General features: G+C 39.4%; 1 protein-coding gene across 1 annotated transcript; it reads right to left on the bottom strand.

The window, feature by feature from the left end:
- Window positions 1–5187: 5187 nt before the first annotated feature.
- Window positions 5188–19035, bottom strand: CNOT8 (CCR4-NOT transcription complex subunit 8). The gene is made up of 7 exons (XM_075210126.1): window positions 18823–19035; window positions 16903–17109; window positions 10298–10491; window positions 9585–9746; window positions 8823–8967; window positions 7538–7648; window positions 5188–6971 (listed from the first exon to the last, which is right to left on the bottom strand). Exons 2-7 carry the CDS (start codon window positions 17017–17019, stop codon window positions 6831–6833), a joined length of 870 nt encoding a protein of 289 aa, XP_075066227.1. The 5' UTR covers window positions 17020–17109; window positions 18823–19035; the 3' UTR covers window positions 5188–6830.
- Between the last annotated feature and the right edge of the window lie 1899 nt (window positions 19036–20934).

Here is a 20934-nt window from a genome sequence, read left to right as displayed (position 1 = left end):
CCCATTTCTCTGGAAACTCTAAAGAAGAGGAAAAAGTTGTCCGTGAGCTAAAAAAAAAAAAGAAACCGGATATCCCTGACTGATGATGAATGTGCCCAGGGGTCAGACACAAAGTGTCCAGGAGCCACTGAAGATAGACCCCCAACTACTTCTACACCTATGGACCCAGTTTTCAGGAAGACTTACTACTGTTACAAACTTTCATTTTGTCCTATTTAAATTCCAAGGAAGCAGACTGGGACTTCGAGGATTGGTCCAATGACTGACTGAAAAAGAACTAATTTAGGTTTATTTTGATGAAGACACTCTTCCTGTCCATAATTACAATAATTATCTTTTCAGTGCCTTCCTGCTTCTTTTTAAATGCAGTTACCTGAAAAGGGCACCATTCACATGGACTTTTTAGAATCATTGTCTACTTACTGCCCATGATTTCAGCCAGAGAGACTGTGTAAACACTGAATTGTCCAATATTCAATTAAGGGCCTACGTCTAGAATGATGCCTTCGAGATTACAAGCAAGCTTGCTAGCCTGGTCCCCCATGCCACTGCAAAAGCTGACTACGGTAGATACACAAAAGTTGACAACAGGCTATTTAGAAGATTTTTTAAACCTTGCCTAATTGGTCCTTGAAGCATACCTCATTCAGAAAAAGAATCAGTCCTCCTATATAGCAGAGGGTTCACAGCTAGATCACCAAATTCCTCCAAGAGGAAAGGAATTCAAAATGGCTCAAAAAGGTTTGGCTGGACCTCTTATTCCCTGGTTGGTTTGAGGAAATAACTAGTCAATTTCTAATTGAAATTGCAGAGTTTGTGCTTGGCCTTGTAAGCGCTGAATGTTCAGGGCCAAACACACTGGCCAATAAACTCAAACTCAGGGAGAGACTTGTCATATTACATAGGAGCTACCATTTTTCACCTTTCTATTTGCTCAAGGAAGGGTCCACCAATGACTTATTCATAACATTCTCCAGGAGCTTAATTCATGGGGAAGAAAATTTGCTCTTTGTGGAAAGTGTCTGCCGATCTTCCCGTTTCCTCATAGGGTCCATATTGGAGTGAATTAGGGACCTAGACCAGGCAGGCTCTGGTCAAAGAACAACCAAGGTATATGGCTCTACTGGACGGGTAGGCTGTAAATGCCATCCACAAACTGTACAAGGCACCAGGCCTACTCTGGCTCAGGCAATGCCAGGAGGGTTTCACTGGCTGGAGGTGCCACTGGGGACTGAAGCATGATGGACTCGATTGTCTTGGCATAGACATAACTGTGGACCACAAGGTTCAGGGAAAAAAAAAATCAGACATGTCTGCACCTCAGAAGAGAAAAGCTGTACTACCCTGCTAGTCTCACTCTAGGCCAAAAACAGAGCAACAGTAGAAAGACAAAACACTTTTCTTTTCAAAACACAGGATTTCTGAAGAGCCAGGAGTCAATTCCTCATCAACCAGCTCCACTATATACCCTGGGAAGGTTAGAACAATGAGTGGTTGCTGTGGCAGGCTGAATCAAGTCTGAAAGCACTGTGGAGGCAGGCCATACCAACCACAGGACCCTGTAGCACTGAAGAATTGCGCTTATCTCAGTGTTCCTGCTTTATGTTGTTCTGTGTCATGTGTGCAGATAACTGTTCTTACAGTTCTTCAAGTAAAAGGGGACAACTCATCAAAAAATTACACTTCCCCAGGTCCCTCCTCCATCTTTGTGTAAGTAGTAAGTTTTTGGGCGCATTGGCTACTAGTCAGTACTTTATTTAGCAAATATTTTTTGCACTCTAAAACAGTTATTAAGCAACCTGGTTAGGTCATATTTTTCATCTAGTTCCAATGCTTTGTATAAATAAATGATACATGGTTGGACAGTATTAAATCTTAAAATCTCTATGTTTGATCTCAATATCAAAGGGGAAAAAAAACTCCCTTGACCCAACTGTCTACTGTATATGATGGCCTGTTTATAAGTTGTAAAGTCCATAAATATTGGGACATCGACACAATTCTCATATTTTGGGCTCTATACACCACCACAATGGATTTGAAATTAAACAAACAAGATGTGCTTTAACTGTAGACTTTCAGCTTTAATTTGAGGGTATTTACATCCAAATCAGGTAAACAGTGTAGGAATTACAACGGTTTCTATATGTGCCTCCCACTTTTTAAGGGACCAAAAGTAATGGGACAAACTAAACAATCCTATTTCAAACTTTCACTTTTTAATACTTTGTTGCAAATCCTTTGCAGTCAATTACAGCCTGAAGTCTGGAAGGCATAGACATCACCAGACGCTGGGTTTCATCCCTGGTGATGCTCTGCCAGGCCTCTACTGCAAATGTCTTCAGTTCCTGCTTGTTCTTGGGGCATTTTCCCTTCATCAAGTAAAATGCATGCTCAATCGGATTCAGGTCAGGTGATTGACTTGGCCATTGCAGAACATTCCTCTTGTTAGCCTTAAAAAACTCTTTGGTTGCTTTTGCAGTATGCTTCGGGTCATTGTCCATCTGCACTGTGAAGCGCCGTCCAATGAGTTCTGAAGCATTTGACTGAATATGAGCAGATAATATTGCCCGAAACACTTCAGAATTCATCCTGCTGCTTTTGTCAGCAGTCACATCATAAATAAATACAAGGGAACCAGTTCCATTGGCAGCCATACATGCCCACGCTATGACACTACCACCACCATGGATTCACTGATGAGGTGATATGTTTTGGATCATGAGCAGTTCCTTTCCTTCTCCATACTCTTCTCTTCCCATCACTCTGGTACAAGTTGATCTTTGTCTCATCTGTCCATAGGATGTTGTTCCAGAACTGTAATGGCTTTTTAGATGTTGTTTGGCAAACTCTAATCTGGTCTTCCTGTTTTTGTGGCTCACAAATGGTTTACATCTTGTGGTGAACCCTCTATATTCACTCTTGTGATGTCTTCTCTTGATTGTTGACTTTGACACATATACACCAGCTCCTGGAGAGTGTTCGTGATTTGGCCAACTGTTGTGAAGGGGTTTTTCTTCACCAGGGGAAAAAAAAATTCTGTCATCCACCACAGTTGTTTTCCGTGGTCTTCCAGGTCTTTTGGTGTTGCTGAGCTCTCTGGTGTGTTCTTCCTTTTTAAGAATGTTCCAAACAGTTGATTTGGCCACACCTAATGTTTTTGCTATCTCTCTGATGGGTTTGTTTTGATTTTTCAGCCTAATGATGGCTTGCTTCACTGACAGCTCTTTGGATCTCATATTAAAAGCCGACAGCAACAGATTCCAAATGCAAATGTCACACCTAGAATCAACTCCAGACCTTTTACCTGCTTAATTGATGATGAAATAACAAGGGAATAACTCACACATGTCCATGAAATAGCTTATGAGTAGATTGTCCCATTACTTTTGGTCCCTTAAAAAGCGGGAGGCACATATAGAAACCGTTGTACTCCCTGCACTGTTCACCTGATTTGGCTATAAATACCCTCAAATTAAAGCTGAAAGTCTGCAGTTAAAGCACATCTTGTTAGTTTCATTTCAAATCCATTGTGGTGGTGTATAGAGCCCAAAATATGAGAATTGTGTCGATGTCCCAATATTTATGGACTTGGCTGTATGTCTAATATACACCTAACCCAACAAGTCCGGTTATGATGCACAAACTCCATTTCTGAGCACCAGAAAAGTAACAGATATGCGACATTACAACAAAGAAGGGAATAGAATTCAAGATACTTGGAGACAAAAGTCACAAAACAGCCGTCAATGCTGGAATCACTAACAGCTTGTAATTACAAATGCCAGTAGAACTATTATTGTCTAAGCTGTATTTCACACCAAGACATTCGGAGCCTGGAAAGGCTTGAGAAATTTATTTTGTAAAGCAGCATGCAGCTGTTTACAAGCATTTTTAAAACAATGTTAGTTAGAAAGAAAACAATGCATTAAAAAAATGTAATATAAATACTGTTTAAAGTAACTGTTTTCTTAAACGCAAAATGCTTAAGGTTCTGGTATGAACCAGCCATGAAGGCAAAAAGTTGACATACAAAATACACAGAGGGAAGTAAGCTTGTAGAGATATTGGGCCCGATTCATTAAGGAAAGGAGAGCAGCAACAAAAAAAACAAAAACAAAAAAAAGGAGTAACTTTGATCCTGAGTAAAACCATGTTGCATTGGAGGGGGAGGTAAATTTAAAATGTGATGGCAGATTTACAGTTGGGGTAGGGCATGTCCTAGATCAACTTTATATTTCAGTGTAACAATTAAGCTATCAAGGATTTGTGTGCTACATAAAAAAACAGCCAGTATTTAACTTATGCGCAAAATAATAAACTAATGTGCACCCCTTGCATTGTAACATGGTTTGTCCAGGAGAAAACTTACATTTTTTTTTTTTTGCCTTACTTTCCTTAATGAATCAGGCAGTGTTTTTGCAGAATTGTTATGTTAAATTAACACTTAAGTTGTTTTATTCAGCATTGTTTAGGCTCGGACAACCTGGGACTCTCCAGGTGTTTTGCGTAACTGCTCCAGCATGTCCTGCTCAGCTATCGGCTGGCTGAGCATGCTGGGTCTTGTAGTTTTACAACTCCTGGAGAGCCATAGGTTAGACAGATATGGTTTAGGGGGGTTTTTTTCAGCACCCACTTAAAGCCCTGCTTTACTAAATAGCAAAGTGTTTAACTTTTCAGCCAATTTATAAAAATCATAAACTGTTGAACAATCTCATTGGGTGCCTTTAGAAAATTGGTTCTCCAATGGCTATAATACTTTGATGGGACACCAATTAGAGAGTCTATGGGGGAGATTCAATTGGACATCCCCATTGTGTCCAGCTGCACACAATGCCAGCCATTACAGTAAGATATACCCACTCAATTCTCCTAGCACCTCTATTCAGTGCAAGGAAAAATGAGCAGAGATTCCATCTTCAACATCGTCGTGATGCGTCTCCGCGGACTGTCCAGCAGACACATTGTGCTGAATTGCATCTCCGCCCATGTGTGGTCTAAGAGCCACTGCTGCAAACTACTGGCACCATCATCTTCCTCATCATGGTAGAGGGTTATAAGCAAATACAATCTATGATACTACCCCATCGTTCTGTACATCATTAGAAAATAAAATCAGGATGCTGATCCCCCTAAGACTGTTTAAAACACGGACAAGGTAAAAACACAAATCTCTTCACTAAAAAACAAAAAAAAAAGAAACATCTTTATTTTACAAATTTAAAAACATAAATAATATTTACACATGTTTTAAACTCCAGCTTACAACAATAGGACATTGATTACAAAATTGGCTGGGTTAAAAACCCTCAAGACCTACAGCAAACATTATTTTTTCCAATGCTTTCAGCAATTTATTACCTAATTCTTTTTTTTTAATTGTTTTTTAATATACGGGGAAATAACTGGAACTGGGGCAGTGTTTGTTCTCACGTCAATGGCTTTGAATTCAATATACACATATCTAAAAAAATAGAACATACATCCCATTATTAAAAAGATTTCAAACCATAATTTCCCGACATAAAACGGCGGATGGGAGCCAAGTTTTGCAAAAATGTCACCGATAAAATAAAAACGCAATTTCTTGACAATTTTCCCCATCGAGCTACACAGAGTATAATAAATATAACGTATCTTATTTCTCAACAGAGTTTTCTTTTCTTTTGTTTCTTTTTTAAGAAATTTGAGACCGGTATTTGCACCTTGTTCAGCAAGTCAGAATTTGTGACTTAGAGGAAACAATCTACTTCCGGTTTTAAGTGCAGCCATCTAGACACAGTGGAGGCAGTCATTTTGTGGGCGATCCAATATACGTGAGAATGTCATCTATCAATTCACCAGGAACATCAATGATGTGTGAAGCACTTGTTTCTTTGTGTCTGTGATGTCACAAGTTCCCAGTGAATTGATAGGCTGCAATCTCCTCAACAATGACACGGCCAACCAGACGGCTGCCTCCTCTATGTTTAGTCAAGAGGTTCACAGTCAGGCTGCACTCAACTCAGTTCAATGAGCATAACTGGAAGGGGGTCACAAAAACAACCCAAAATAAAGGCACGCGCTTGTATGCAAACTAATAAAAGGCCTTTATCTCATCTTTTGTGCCTCAGTGAAAGCTTAATAACAAATTTCATGTCAGAAAAAAAATATTTCATATCAGAAGTCCACTCGCAGACTTATGGCTTAGACGGAACATAAACATATATCTTCATTTCATGATCTCTCAATTGCCAAATGTGCAATTCTAAAATAAGAAAAAAGAGGCGACACTTCACTTTGACTGACAAAGTAATTTCAAGTTCATGATATTAGCCATGTCTGCTCAGATTTGCCCTGCTCTTTCCTCGTAGAGGCCATAATTGTTCTGTGACGAGACAATATTAAAAGGTGCTTTGTTTAGCAGGAGCAGAATCAATGAGGACAAACACTAGCCTGGTCCAGATTCTCACAGTGCTGAGTGTAACACATCCACCCACCCTGGAAGCAAAGGAAAAGTCTGCAACTGAGTGCTAAAGTGTAGCTAAGACCACTTCCCACGTAATTGGTCACCTGTGGAATAGTGGTCATTGGTGGTCTGGCAAATTCATTTTTTTTTTCGTAAGATGCTGACATTTCGCAGTAAAAGTTTTAAAAGAAAGAAAATGCAACATATTGGACAGAATATTCATGCACACAGTCACTCCCCTATTTTTTTTTACTTTACAGCCGTTTCCAAAAATGGTCTTGTGGAAGCCGTGTGGCCGAGTAGATAATCTCTGCCAGACATGGAGAGTATTGGGAAGATGGCATAGCGCAGTGTCAGAGGTAGAATGACAACTCAAGTCACCTCATTGTTGTCCGTTGTTGATGAGAGACATGATGTTTATTTTCTCCTCTGCTTCCTCGCTGGACTTTGGCGCCACTCCTGTTCCCAGCCCATAAAGACGTCCGCAATATTTGGCATCATCAATGTGGTCCTCAAAAAACAGCTGAGAAACAAGGACAGCAGAAAATATAGTTGGGTAATCTTGAGCAAGGTTTCTAAATCTGACAAATTGCAAGTCACAATTTGCAGGGAACTGATGTGGCATGATTAATGGTCACACAGTGCCACAGTGAAGTCACTGGCTCCTTTCCTCAAGTTACAGTACTTATATCTTGCACTGGTTGCCAGAGAAAGAGAGATTGGAGGCATACTTAAAAAGCAAACAATAAAATATCAATTCAGGGTAACAAGTCCAGGACTTATGCGCTAACACACTAAACCATTCTTCTCTATGTCTTAACTAGTCCAAGACTGGAGGGGATTTGCACCTCTACGACTAGACCCATTTTCATGGCTCTGTTCTGCACCCGGTTTGCCAGGAATTACTTTTTCCTAATCAACCCAAGAAAATGTTATACTGTGTTTTTTTTCGGGATGCATGAGTATGAAAACTATTTTATGTTTATTATGTTGCGTAATATACAAACCTATAAAAAACGTTTAAACACTTATCCCTAAATGCTCTTTAAATAAATGTGACTTTTGCACAAGAGAACACACAAAGCTCACCTCTTTCATCCGGAAGAAAGCCATGCCGGTCAGCAGAGAGTCAGAACCTGCTTGGTGCTGTCTACCGATCCTTTGGAGGTCCAGCTGATCAGCAACCTCCTGCAGACCACCCTGCACAATAATATATTATGTTGAGACAAGACAAACAAACAAAAAAAGACAAAAAAAAAAATACCCAAATGTAAAAAAAAAGAAAAGAAAAATCACTTACAAAACAGGTGCCCTGAAAGAAACACATACATATTATATATAAGTGAAATTTGTGAAAACAAGGTGCGCTCCTTTAAATTAAGGATATGTGTACAAGTGAAAAAATAATTTGAAAAGTACAGCCAAGACAATTAAGACCACAATGTATGTGTTCCCAAATTTCTAGTTTATTTTGTGGGAGTCAGACCACTCCCCTCAGGTGCTGCAAGCTTTAAAAAAACGGAGGCTCAGGGAAGCTTTTAATTGTGACATCCTGAATTTGGTTCACGTTAGGGACTCACGTACAGTAGATGCCTTGACGTTGGCAGATGAGCTTATCCCAATATATTGTGCCTTAAATTCTCCCTGATGTAGATACAGACACAGCGACTTATATATTGTTTGTTTTTAGAGTGCCGGGAAACAATAAGCAGGAAGGGGGGGGTAATTTCCTCTTATAACGAAGGGTAGTTATAGCTGCAGAACAAGGCTCTAACTTGAAAAGTAAAGGAAGTAAATTGGATGAGGTTTCTTAGCAAAATTGCCAATGGTGATGTCCTCTGTTAGATCTTCGTCACCCCTACAGTCACCTCCCCCTGAAAGTAGTAGTTTGTTGTGGGTTCATAGCATAGATACCCACAGTTACCTCAACTAAACCACAAGCCAGCCGTATTCTGGGGAAATTGGGGGGAGATCAGCAAGACTGAACTAATCTTAGGGATTCAGTAGGCTAAGATTGGACATAACATTCTCAATGATCTTGGCTCCTGTCTAACTAAATACCATATTAACTACTTACCTCAAGCCCAGTTCTTCCACCAATGGGAACCTTAACGGCTCTAGTCAGGTAGCGATGGGGTAGGGAGCATAGACTCCTAGTGAATTTATACATGGCGAGACTTAAGAAGGAGTGAGGGTGTTGTTGCAATGGGGACAAACATTTTAATAATGTTGCAATACATTACCTGTGGCTTAAAATAATAACACTAAATATATACTAATCATTAGAATATTCCCTTAGACCACTTTAGTCCAGATATAGCACAATCAACTCTTGGGGATAGTGTCTATGAATTACATAAAATACATTGCGCACCTTAAGATTTTTGCAGCTCTTCATCAGATATTTGACATCGTAGATTGACGGGAAGAAGAGATTCAAAATATGGAAGAACTCGTGTTCCTCCTCTGGGAGCCGCGAGTCTGTTAGAAGTTTCACCATATATCCAAAATCATAGCCGCTGCATAAACCAAAAACAAAACACCCTTACAGTACTAATATTTGCAGTGTTTAGCGGATTTCCTAATAGGCAACAAACAAAAACAGCCTTTATTGCAGAAGTTTGAGTCCACTTTTAAAGCCACATATTTTTCTACAAGCCGTCTGAACACACACGTTAAAGAGGATCAATTAGCGGGTCTCCGTTAAAACAAAAAAAACAAGCCTTGCTCCTGCGGGCACTTAAAAGAATTAAAGTACTAACAGCCAATGGGGGTAGAGGGGGTTGAGCTTGCATTTTTTGCCAGTTAGTTTAAAGTGCCCAAGCTCCATATCACTGCAGTCTATTACCTGGCTGTGCCCCATAGGATGAATGATAAATAGAATTAAATTACATTTTCACGAAACAAAACACTACTTAGAGTTCGCTCCCTCCTCTCTCTCAAAATGTAACAGTCTCTCCAAATCAGCTCAAGGTTAGGGAATACAGTAATTGTACAACTGCTATATTTGGCCAGATAGATGAGATAGGGCAGCTTTGCACAAATGATTTTGAACGACGCAACTTCCTAACCAAGAAACTGCAGCGTCCCAACGTAACTATACATTTGGAGAACGCTGCTCCCCGTCACACCTTACCTGTGGAATGACAGCCACTTCACATTATCACATAGAACCACTCCGGACGTCATGAGCAGCTCAGCAAATGTCAGCGTGTCGATACCTTCCTCTTCATGCTTCTGGAACTGAAGGCCGGAATTTGCCAATAGATCAATTGAGTCTTGAGAATACATATCCTCTCTGCAAGCCCATAATATAGAAACAATAAATAAAAGTGGAGAATAATCCTAACGCAGACAAATCAATAATATACCACACTGCGAGCATAATTATAGACTGCACTATAGCACCTTGTCCCATGTAACAAGGGACGGGAGTGCTCAGATTTTGTGCAACGTTTGGTGTAGACATATACTAGAGATGTCGGTTTGTTCACTCCAAAACTCTTAATAAGCCAAACTCCAGCTGGTAGAACAGAGGATTCTGGATCCTCTGTTGGCGATTTCTGTGACCCTGCTCAATGCCACGTTAAGTACATAAATAGCACAAATGCACTTTAGTAAGACACCATTCAACTACTTTGTGCTCTGCAAGAGTCTGACAAATATAGAACTGAATAATAAAACAAACATGAAGCTTATTTAAATAAAACAATGCAGTGTTCACATAAGTGCAGTAACCCATAGCAACCAAATGTCTGCTTAGTTAGTTTGGGGTTCAGTGCATTTGCAGTCATAGCACCATGTAATTAAAGTTCCCAGTATCCCTAGTTCATAGATGGAGACACTCACGTGAGGTTAAACTTGAAGTTAAATTGCCATGTGTTTGTGCCGGGTGGGTATTCTCCCTTCTCATTCATAAATGTGAGCCCCAGCTGTATAATCTTTAGTAGGTCCACATTACAGCGCAGCAGCTGGTACTGGTAGTCTATAGTGCTTCGAAACTCCCCGATCGGCCTCACAACTACGCCGGGAAACTCTGTGTCCTACAGAAACAAAAGGAAACAAAATATATTCCACTAGATGTATAGATAATCTTACTATGGTAGCAATCTCTGTAAAAAGGTCTGAGTAAAATGAGAAATTTGGAAAAAAAACAAAAAAACAAAAACAGGCATATAAACATCTTAAAGCTTGTGAAATTACAAAAACATGCAATCAATTGTTGACTAGGATAAACTTTATCTAAAACTATTTAAAGAATTCTTAATTCAGTTCCTTGTGATGATTCTATTCTTGTCCAACAAGCGATTTGCATTTTTTATCAGTAGGGAACTCGTTTCATTATTATAGCACAGCACATTTAGAAATTTTACTGTACTAAAATAAGACAAAAAAAAAAAAAAAAAAAAGAAAAATTTATACTGGAAAGTTTCTTGAAAGTGTCAGCAGCATAGAAGTGCCTAATGAAAATTGCACTTTTGACACATTGTGGTGTGTAATGTGTCAGCAATGATCAATTAGTGCTTGTCGTGCTGATAGCACTGACCAATTAGGAACTTTAGAACTCTGCTGCTACCGTCAGCAGCTGAATCAGCCAGGAATCCAAGTAAGTCCCTGCCTTTCTGACATCTAAATAGGAGTTAGGGGTAGGTGCGGAGTGTGGTTACTTGCAAAACACCTCTACGCAGTGGTCAAAGTGAACATTTAGAAGTGGGGAGTCCCCTCTGTGCCTGAATAATTTCACCGCTTTCTTTCCTCTCACTCATTTAGTTTCCTTTTTATGCCTATCCACTGTGCTCTCTTCAGACATACCCACTTACAACAGCTCTCTGCCGCTCTCCATTCACCACCTATATTCCCTAAATATACTTGATCCTCACTCGGCGAGAGTGAAAGAAACACACATTTCCACTTCAAGTTACTGCTTTCTGTACGGGAGCCTCAAAAGGTAAAAACAATGTCAAAATATGTAATGTGACATGTCTCAAAGTGCCCATGGTCTTTCTTTTTGGCTCCCCTCTCGAGGCCCTAGACAAACACTTAGAGAAACTGTCTGTTCAGATCCTCAACGCAGCCAGATGCCTGGTCGTGAAACAGTGGAAAAATCCAAATCCTCCTTCTAGACAGCAACTTCTCATTACAATCTGTTATTTAGCTTCTATGGAGAAAATTTCAATAAGAAAACCCATAAATTCTCCCAAATATGGGTTAATCGTTTCCTCTACAATGGTCCCTTAGTTGGCACCGGGGACCCAAGGCCTGGTCTTAAATCTCACCCCATCAATCACCACCCCCCCCCCCCTCCCCCTGCCTTCACTACTGTATACATCACACTGCCCAGCATATCTTTAAGGTTCTTCATTGGTTTATTTGTGTGACATCCTTCTACCTGTGTATGTTATGTAACCGCCCCAAGTGGTCATGCTATGTGTACTTTGATTTCCAATTCATAATCAAATGTGTTTCTGCCATCTTGGGATACTGTCGAATATATGTTTGTGTGACAAAGTCTATAAATAAAAGTTTAAAAAAAATCAATAAAAATATGTAATGTGAATATGCCGCCTGGCAATCGCTGCCACCCTGCGGGAGAGGGAGCACTGGACACAGCCATTCTGAACGGAGAATGACACGATCTCTTTCCTTGAGCCCATAAAATGAGAGCTGTGGCAGAAGTGGTGGTATGTTATACTGTTGTATACCGGCCCACTTCTACCACTGCCTCTACCGGTGGATACCTCCTTCAATGGACCACAAAACATCACATTTGTTTGAGGGCTGCTTGGGCTGTATACACCACGGCTCATGGTAAAGGACCACTGAGGTGAATGAGTACATGTGAACGAGCCCTGACAGTGCCCCCCCCCACCCCCTCCGTTTGAATCTCTTTATTACTAATGAACGATAAAGTATTCATATATTGGAAACATGGGGATTTTCCTCTAGCTTTGCATTAGAGGCTAACTGGACTCAGTGTCCCTATAAGCAGAGACCAATGCTTATTACCACTATTATAAGGAGTTAAAAAGCTCCAGTAACTGCTGGAATGCCAAGTTAATGGTATTATGGAAATTACATTTACAAGACATTATAGTATAGTAACTACATGCATGAGGAGACAGCAGTAATGACGACTCTGCTGGAAAATCCAAATACAGCAAAAAGAGGCCCCTCTGCTACACAACTCCACTCTTCAGGCAGCGCTGTAGAATGAGGGTGGGCTGGAGGGGGAGAGGGAGTAGCTACCTACACTATATACTGCATTATCAGCAATTATTGATTATGCAGTTAGGAATTGTTTGACAGCAAACAGCATCAGTCAACACTGCCGGCAGAGAAAAGTTTCAGAAATAATCATTTGCAGACACGCAATACAATTACATACCATAGAATCTGGTGTAAAATGTAGCCACACAAAATATTTAGCTGGCCTCCAACTAGAAGGAAACCGATATAAGTCATACACAAACTATAGAGTTTGCAAGAGCTGTCAATGTATAGAAAATATTTGCCTAATTAGTACTATGCTATTGTTTTCACTTCATTAAATATTTACTTTTTCATTGGATTAAAGGGTGGTGACAATCACACATAAGTGTTGTTGAGAAAGAAGCACAAATTAGTGTAGTCTGCAGTGTGGTTTTACTAGAAATGTATGTCTTTATGTAGAATATGTACAAACAATATATTTACTTTAACCTCCTGCTTCCACGCTTATAAAATGTATCATTAAGATGTTAACACAAGTTAGTGAATTAAGTTGACCACACATGTTGCAATTATTACACTGAGATTAGATTATAGTTGGACATTTAGGTCAAAAGAAGGAACTAGTATAAACCTGTGTGCAGGGTCTTCTGGCAGCAGTAACTATGGCAGTAATCCTGTGCACTGAATGGTCGAATCTCATTCACTTTAACCAATTACATGTCCAGCCAAATCAGACATAGATCTCATTGCTCGGCCTGTGTGTGGCCTGTATACCTTAACATGATTTTTTAAACAACTTTTAAATGGGACATGCACAATTTAACCTTGTATCCTTTATTACTTCATACGTTATATTACTAAACTGAAGTAGAATAGTTAAGGGTAAATGTATCAGCGGTTATTTAAAAACAGCCAATTCTCAGTGGTTTTCTGCCATTTAAAACCCGATAAAATTGCAGTTTTAAAAAATTACAGCAAACCCACAGAGAGTCATCTGTTTTAAGTGACCACCAATTGACACATTTACCCCTTACGGGCAGATTAAATTGGCTGCCATGTAACACAGCACATCGAAGCCGTACATTTCTACCGTTACTATGGTAACAAGTAACGCTCATTTTTGCTCGCACCACTATGGGGAACAAGCAAAAATGAGCATTACTTCTGTACAAAAACAGCGCAAGGTGTCTCATGGCCGTACCAGAGGCACCTTGCGCGGATTTTTTAACAATTCAATTTCTCCTTAGTCTCATTTTTTGTTTACATGCGCTTACACTTTATATAGAAGAATGAGCTTTATTTACTACTGGAAAAAGTAACCAGGCACAGAAAGGAAAGACATTATACAAGGGGAAGATTTAGCACTCAGTGACTATACAACTAAAACGGAAGATGACGGAAAGCTCTAACAAATCAATATGAAACATTCTTGTCCCTGTCAAGGCTAAAAATATTAAAGATAAGACTAATTGTAAGTCTATGGAAAATTACAGGAAGAAGCCTAAACCAGTAACAAGAAACAATAGCTTGTAATGTAACAGATTAGCAAGGATACACATTATTTCAGAGGTCTCAAAATATACATTGACATGGACATGTTTAAACATATTTGTACATTCTAAAGTATCCATCCTAAAGAATGTATTTGAATTTGTAATTTAGCGATTAGTCTATGCAAATAAAAATGACAAACTTAATAATCTATAGTCCAAAAAACACAGCGATGCATAAAATGTTCACACTATATTACAGAATAAACACAAACAACAACATACAAAATACACAAAAACATGTTAATTCTCAGATTGAGGGGTAGAAGAAAACATATTGATTTTGCACCACTGGATCTGGATGGCACATCAAAGTGCAAGTCTACTCTATGCACCTCCGTGAACCAGAGCTGCACCTTGGTGTGGGGAGAGGCAGAAGAAAGGTCTCCAGATGCACATTCTGCAAGTGTCCAATGTCCACACCACTACAAAACCCCTCTCCATATTTACAGTCTTCCATTCATAAATACTCTCTAATGCTCAGTTTAGTCTTATTTATGGCTTATATTTACCCGAAATTAAAATGAGCAATTTGGAGGGATTTACAAGCTAACTGACCTGTTTGACTTGTACTGGTCGGCTCTTATACACACAGAATGAAATTCAATTACATCAAACATGTAGACATATCAGCTGTGTGTGAGGCTAGCTTTAGCTAAAATACAGTTAACATTTCTAACTTCAATATGCCAATCTGCTCTATAACTTTCCCAACAATCTGTAATACTACTCACATACAGTGTGATTTTTACTACACAGACTGTTTGTGGGCTCTACAGCCATTGTCATAGGATATCAAAATCTGACCTTTTAGGATTGGATCAGATTATGAATGTCATTGACACTTGTGTGGGACCACTGCGCAAACAAACTGTATATGAAAACATGAAGCACTGCTACCATGTTGTGCAGTAAGGTGCACTAACCTGGAAGTAGATCACAATGTATGGAGGTAATTTAAGTCAGAATGTCTGACAACAAATTTCATGTGGCTATGTATATATAAATCCTAATGAACACATTGTCCATCTTATTAAGATCTGTTCCCAATTTTGGTGTCTGCATTTTCAGATGCTTCTTAAGGGGTAGTTTGTGTGCATTTACTGGGCAGGCAATACTTTCGCATAAAGGTATTTTCTACTTTAAAATGCAAATACCCTCATTTCCTATATTATAGCTTTGGAGAGGGACCCTCACCTTTGGCTGTCCTTAAAAGGGTCCCAAGGACATATCACAGAGAAACCTGCAAATCATCTTTAGAACTGCTGAGCAATCTGCGTAGCAGAAGGGATTCGATGCACTAGTTCTAAAGCAGTGTTGTCCAACCCACGGCCTGCGGGCCGCATGCGGCCCAGCACAACTGTAAATGTGGCCCAGAAGGAGTTTTGGTTGTGGCAAGGGGGCAGCACTGTTAATGGAAAAAAAAAATCCTGCAAAAAAAAAAGAAAAGAAAATACTTACCTTGCGGTCACGTCAGCTGGTACTCCGGCTCCCTCCCTTGTCTCCTCCCCCGTGCGGTGCTCGCAGTAAATGTCGGTGTGATGTCATCACACCCAACATCCATTGCGGAGCGCAGCACAGAGGAGTCACCCGCGCGAGAAGAACAATCAGCAGCACAGAATTGGAGAAAAGAAGAGAAGAGGACAGGAGAACAAGCCGATTAAAAGGTAAATTAAGGGGGATTTTTTTTTATTATTTCAAGGGACGCTGACCAGTGAATAAAAGTCACCTGGTCCTGGAGCATCATGGACCTTATCTCCCTGCTACATACTTCTACTTGTAATACTAATGGGGCATTATATATTATTCTAAGTTGTTATCCCTTAGCTAACAGTGGTGTAATTAGCAAAACAGGTCACAATTTGGGGTCACAGTGATGTATATGTCAGGTACCGCAGGCCTGGTCAGGGCACCCTGATATACAATGCCTGGCTTAAATGCACTTTATTGATATTGCATCAAAACAATACAAAAAGTGATTATAGTATAATAACTAGTGAGGATTTTTTGAACAGGGCGATTGAAAGGTAAGTATAGGGGGATTTGAAAAAAAAGTTATATATATATATATATATATCACTTTTTTTCTCATATATATATATATGTTAACTATGTTTTCTATGGTTTTTTGGATGATCAGCTATCGTTATTGTTAGTGTATCTTATGTGCGGCCCAAACCAACTCGTCTTCCCATGTGGCCCAGGGAAGCTAAAAGGTTGGACACCCATGTTCTAAAGCAAGCCAGCTACTATTTGGAATAGCACCTCTTTACATAAGAGAACAGTAACCATCCACCCACCCAAGGAACAGAATAGCAGAGTACTAGGGTCCAATTGTTAGCATTATCAACACTTCTGTAATACTAACTGGATCATTTTAAATTCCAAAGCTACTTGCACCTCTAGTGGGAGGAGCCATAGGGGATATTTAAAAACTGCAAGGGCCATGGAATCCAGACAGAGGGCATTATGTAACATCTGGTTATGGTGGACTTCTTTTGAATGGGGAGAAGTGCATTTTACAAAAAATTACAGAAAGTAAAGACACAAATACCCAATTCTCTTATTTTTCAAACACTTGTTTTGCATGCTTCCAAATACATGAAAGCACATTAGGTAAAAAAAAATGTATACAAGAACGGAATAGAAAAGCAATTTAAGCTCAACAAGCAGGAAAACCACAAGTGCACTCACCATTGCTATATATCCATAAGTGCGGACAAGCTCTCTGATTTTGCGCATCTCCTCCTCCAGGTTGATTGCCCATACCTCACATATCACTTGGCTATTGTCCACCACAGCGGCTGGCATTGTGAACGGATGCAGTTTAACTGCAGGGTGATCCCTTATAAAGATAGACGCAAGAAGAGGCTTGTCCCGGACAGAGGGGGGTTATCACACCTGTGTGTTTCAAGAGAAAGACTTAATATAACTGTGTGCATAGGACAGGTTTTCAGACATGCATTTATAGCCACCATACTGTGCCCGGGCATTGCCAAAACTCCCCAAGAAAAGCTCTACCATTTGTACTGTTATGTTTACATTAAGCATCTCACGATCACAAAAAATATATGTATAGGATATAGATATATATATATATATTAGTCCTATACTGAAAGATAATACTGTTGTTATTATTATTGTTAATATGGCTAATATTGACATTTGGCAATTCAGCTGACAATTGAAAAAAAATAAAGGGCAGCACAGTGGCTCAGTGGTTAGCACTTCTGCCTCACAGCACTGGGGTCATGAGTTTGATTCTCGACCATGGCCTAATCTGTGTGGAGTTTGTATGTTCTCCCTGTGTTTGCGTGGGTTTCCTCCGGGTTCTCCGGTTTCCTCCCACACTCCAAAAACTTACTGGTAGGTTAATTGGCTGCTATCAAAATTGACGTGTGTGTGTGTGTGTGTGTCTGTGTCTATATTAGGGAATAGCTCCAATGGGGCAGGGACTGATGTGAATGAGTTCTCTGTACAGCGCTGCGGAATTAGTGGCGCTAAATAAATGATAATGATGATGAAAGGGCAAATACCAAATAAATGATAATGATGATGAAAGAGCAAATACCAAAGAGATGCAAACAGCTTTCAGACCCTGATATTTTAATTATTTTGCATGTAAAGGAAAACCATATTCAAAAAAATAGAAAGGCATTAAACATTACTTGGTTTCCATAGGTATAAAAGCTGCACACTTAAAAATACTAAACCTAACACATCTAAAATGTGTACCACTAATTTGGCCAGTGTAATATTAAACCCATATGTGCAATTTCTCACTCAACATATCCTTTAGATTGCTCATAATTACATGCTTTGAAATGGTCATGACATCATATGCCAGTTATATCTGGTGGTCATTAGCACATTGTTTTTATAAATCCATCTATAAAAACACAGTAAGCATAAAGTTTAAAGCACTAATTTAATTCAACACTACGAACAAGTTGGGCACCACAGATGTGTGCGGTCCTACATAACCCTAAATCAATATGTTATTTGTCAAGGGGAAAAAAAAAAAAAGCATATGGTGAATCTAAGTCCAGAACAGAATATTTTTCACAATAGTTAAAGAGGTCTGGCTGTTTTTAAAGGTACAAGACTTATTACTTCAGAATAAACTTATAGTATAATAACCTAATAAAGCAGCAAACAACTGCAATAATTTAATTTGGTGTCATTAACTATATTACAAATATAGGGCGCTCCTTTCCATATAAACCATGCTTAAGCAGCCTGTGGCTTTCCATTTATTGTGCAAGTCCCAGTATGACCCGTCAGTATCCTTAGATCCGCATCAGCCAGCAAGGGATGCTGGGACTTGCAGTTCCTCTCATGCTAGAGGGCATATATTGCATATTTCTGCTTTTTATGTCATGCATTGATAATACAGACATGAAAGGCCATAGATATCAGTATAAAGCGTACTCTGACATGACTGCAAGGAAAGTGCCGGCAAGCAACGATCATTGGGAAGCTCAGAGTGACGATTAACAATGGGGGCAAACTATGGTGTCTCATAGTCCTAGCTATTCACTACTCCAGACAGGTGAGACTTATAAGGTCTGCAGAGCGAACGGGCCTTGCAATCCCCGGCCTCCCGTCACTCACCTCCCGGGCTCTGTCCTGAAGCCGGCAGCAGGCCGCACGGATGTCTCTCAGCAGCAGGGGCACGTACGTAACTCACTCTCTATGGTACCGCCCGCTAGGCACACGGCTCCTCCAGCCCCTCGTCTCTATGGTGTAGGAGGATAAGCAAAGAAACCCGCGCACCGTGCTGCGAGAACCCGTGCTTCCAGCAGCTGTGACGTACTAAGAGCGCATGCGCACTACAGAGACTGCGCATCGTCTCAGTCCTGAATTTCCCAGTTAGACTGTACTGCGCATGTGCAATGATGAGGAACGTCCTTGGATAGTTCTGCTGTGCATTTGCGTGTATGGTACTAGACTGATTTAATATATATATATATATATATGTAAATGAAGCAACATCATTTCTCCAAAACCTGAAGTTTTGAAGTTGAAGCTTTCAAAGAAATTTTGAATAGATTCAATAAAATTTTGAATAGATTCAATAAAATTTTGAATTCAATAATTCAAAATATATGATTTCCTTCCTTTCAAATCAAGGGGGTAACGTCAGCTTATCTAAATATATTTTGGGGTGAAAGGTAAAAAAGTTCCCTGACCCCTGTTCTCGGATGTCTTTGGATGGAAACCAGAGCACTTGTTGGGAATCCTCATAAACAGAAAGAACTGATAGGACCCAAGTGCTTTGAGGCAACAATGCTTACTGAGCTTTGTAAATTATTACTGTAATACAGAATTGTCCATCTTACACGCTTCACCTTTATTGGTACAACAGTATATAGTTGAAAATACTGTTTGGTATGTACTAAGCCACAATCTGTTTCACACATGCTAACTTTAACTGAGAGGATCGGCCATGCTATATAAGGGCATGAATGCCAGTTCTCTGTTTCACCAATTTGCATTATGCTCTATCCGCTACATAGATTATTTATTCATGGTTTGGACAGGCAACATGAAATCATGATTGTTGCAATTTATGTATGTGGTATGATCATTTGACAATTAAATAAGAATACCTGATTGATTAACTTTTTGTATTCTGTGGTCATTGTTGATGGGGATCTACTAGTCACCGACTTGTATATCAAGTCTACTGACAGGAATACACTTTTAATGTGCCAGAGCCTTCATCCTAAGCTTTTGTAAAAAATCTTTGCCAAAATCCCAGTTTATGACTGTAGAGAACAATTGCCAATCACTGAGAGAAAACCGAAAGACATGTAAACAAAGTTTTGGCGACATGGCTATTCTGATTGACATTTGTCTAGAATCTGCTTCAAACTATCTTTGTGCCATCGGGAAAATTTAAAAGGGTTGGGTACGTACTGTCCACATTGGAAATGTCGGCAGTTATCCTTGTGACAGCTTTAAAATGTCGACAGTGGGATTGTTGACATTCACAATGTCGACAATCATAATGCCGACATTATAAGAACAATGCTGGGGGGTCTGGCGGATATACAGCATTTTGAAGCTGTCACCAGAATGGAAGTCGAACTTGAGAACATGGACAAAATTTGTTTTTACATGTTAGGAATTCAATTGCTATGAAGATACATCTTAAAATAGGCATATTTAAACTTGAATAACCTAGTGTTCGGGTATCGGGGTTCATCGATACATCTATCAATCACCTTCAATGTCAGATCTCCCTTGATTTCAGTCGACTGGTGAACAGAAAAATACTCAACACCTGTATGATATAATGCGGAGCAACTTTTATTCTGTTCCAATCAGAGGTTACTTCAGACTCTTTATTTATACAGTAAAATAATAGGGGTATAGTAGTTTAACAACCAATCATAAGACATTAAATTATTAGAGGTTTAGAAGCGTAACAACCAATCATAAGACAGTAAATTATTAGAGGTATAGAAGCGTAACAACCAATCATAAGACAGTAAATTATTAAAAACAACAAGTTAATTATGTGTACTCTGCATCTTTCTTATATATATATTTATCTTCTCAGGCATTCTGCCATCAGTCTTGTTACTTTACATAGAACGGAACGTTTAGTTGTGCACCCTTGAATTGTTCATGTTCTCCGAGAACATCTTGTTGTAACATTGTTGCAAGGCTTCAATCTTTTTCTTTTCTCATTCTGAGTTAAATATCTGCTAATTTCTT

Source organism: Mixophyes fleayi, chromosome 4 (genome assembly GCF_038048845.1).
Source record: "Mixophyes fleayi isolate aMixFle1 chromosome 4, aMixFle1.hap1, whole genome shotgun sequence".
Taxonomy (NCBI): domain Eukaryota; kingdom Metazoa; phylum Chordata; class Amphibia; order Anura; family Limnodynastidae; genus Mixophyes; species Mixophyes fleayi.
The sequence above is the reverse complement of the archived record's forward strand: the minus strand, read 5'-3'. Positions and strand labels throughout refer to the sequence as shown.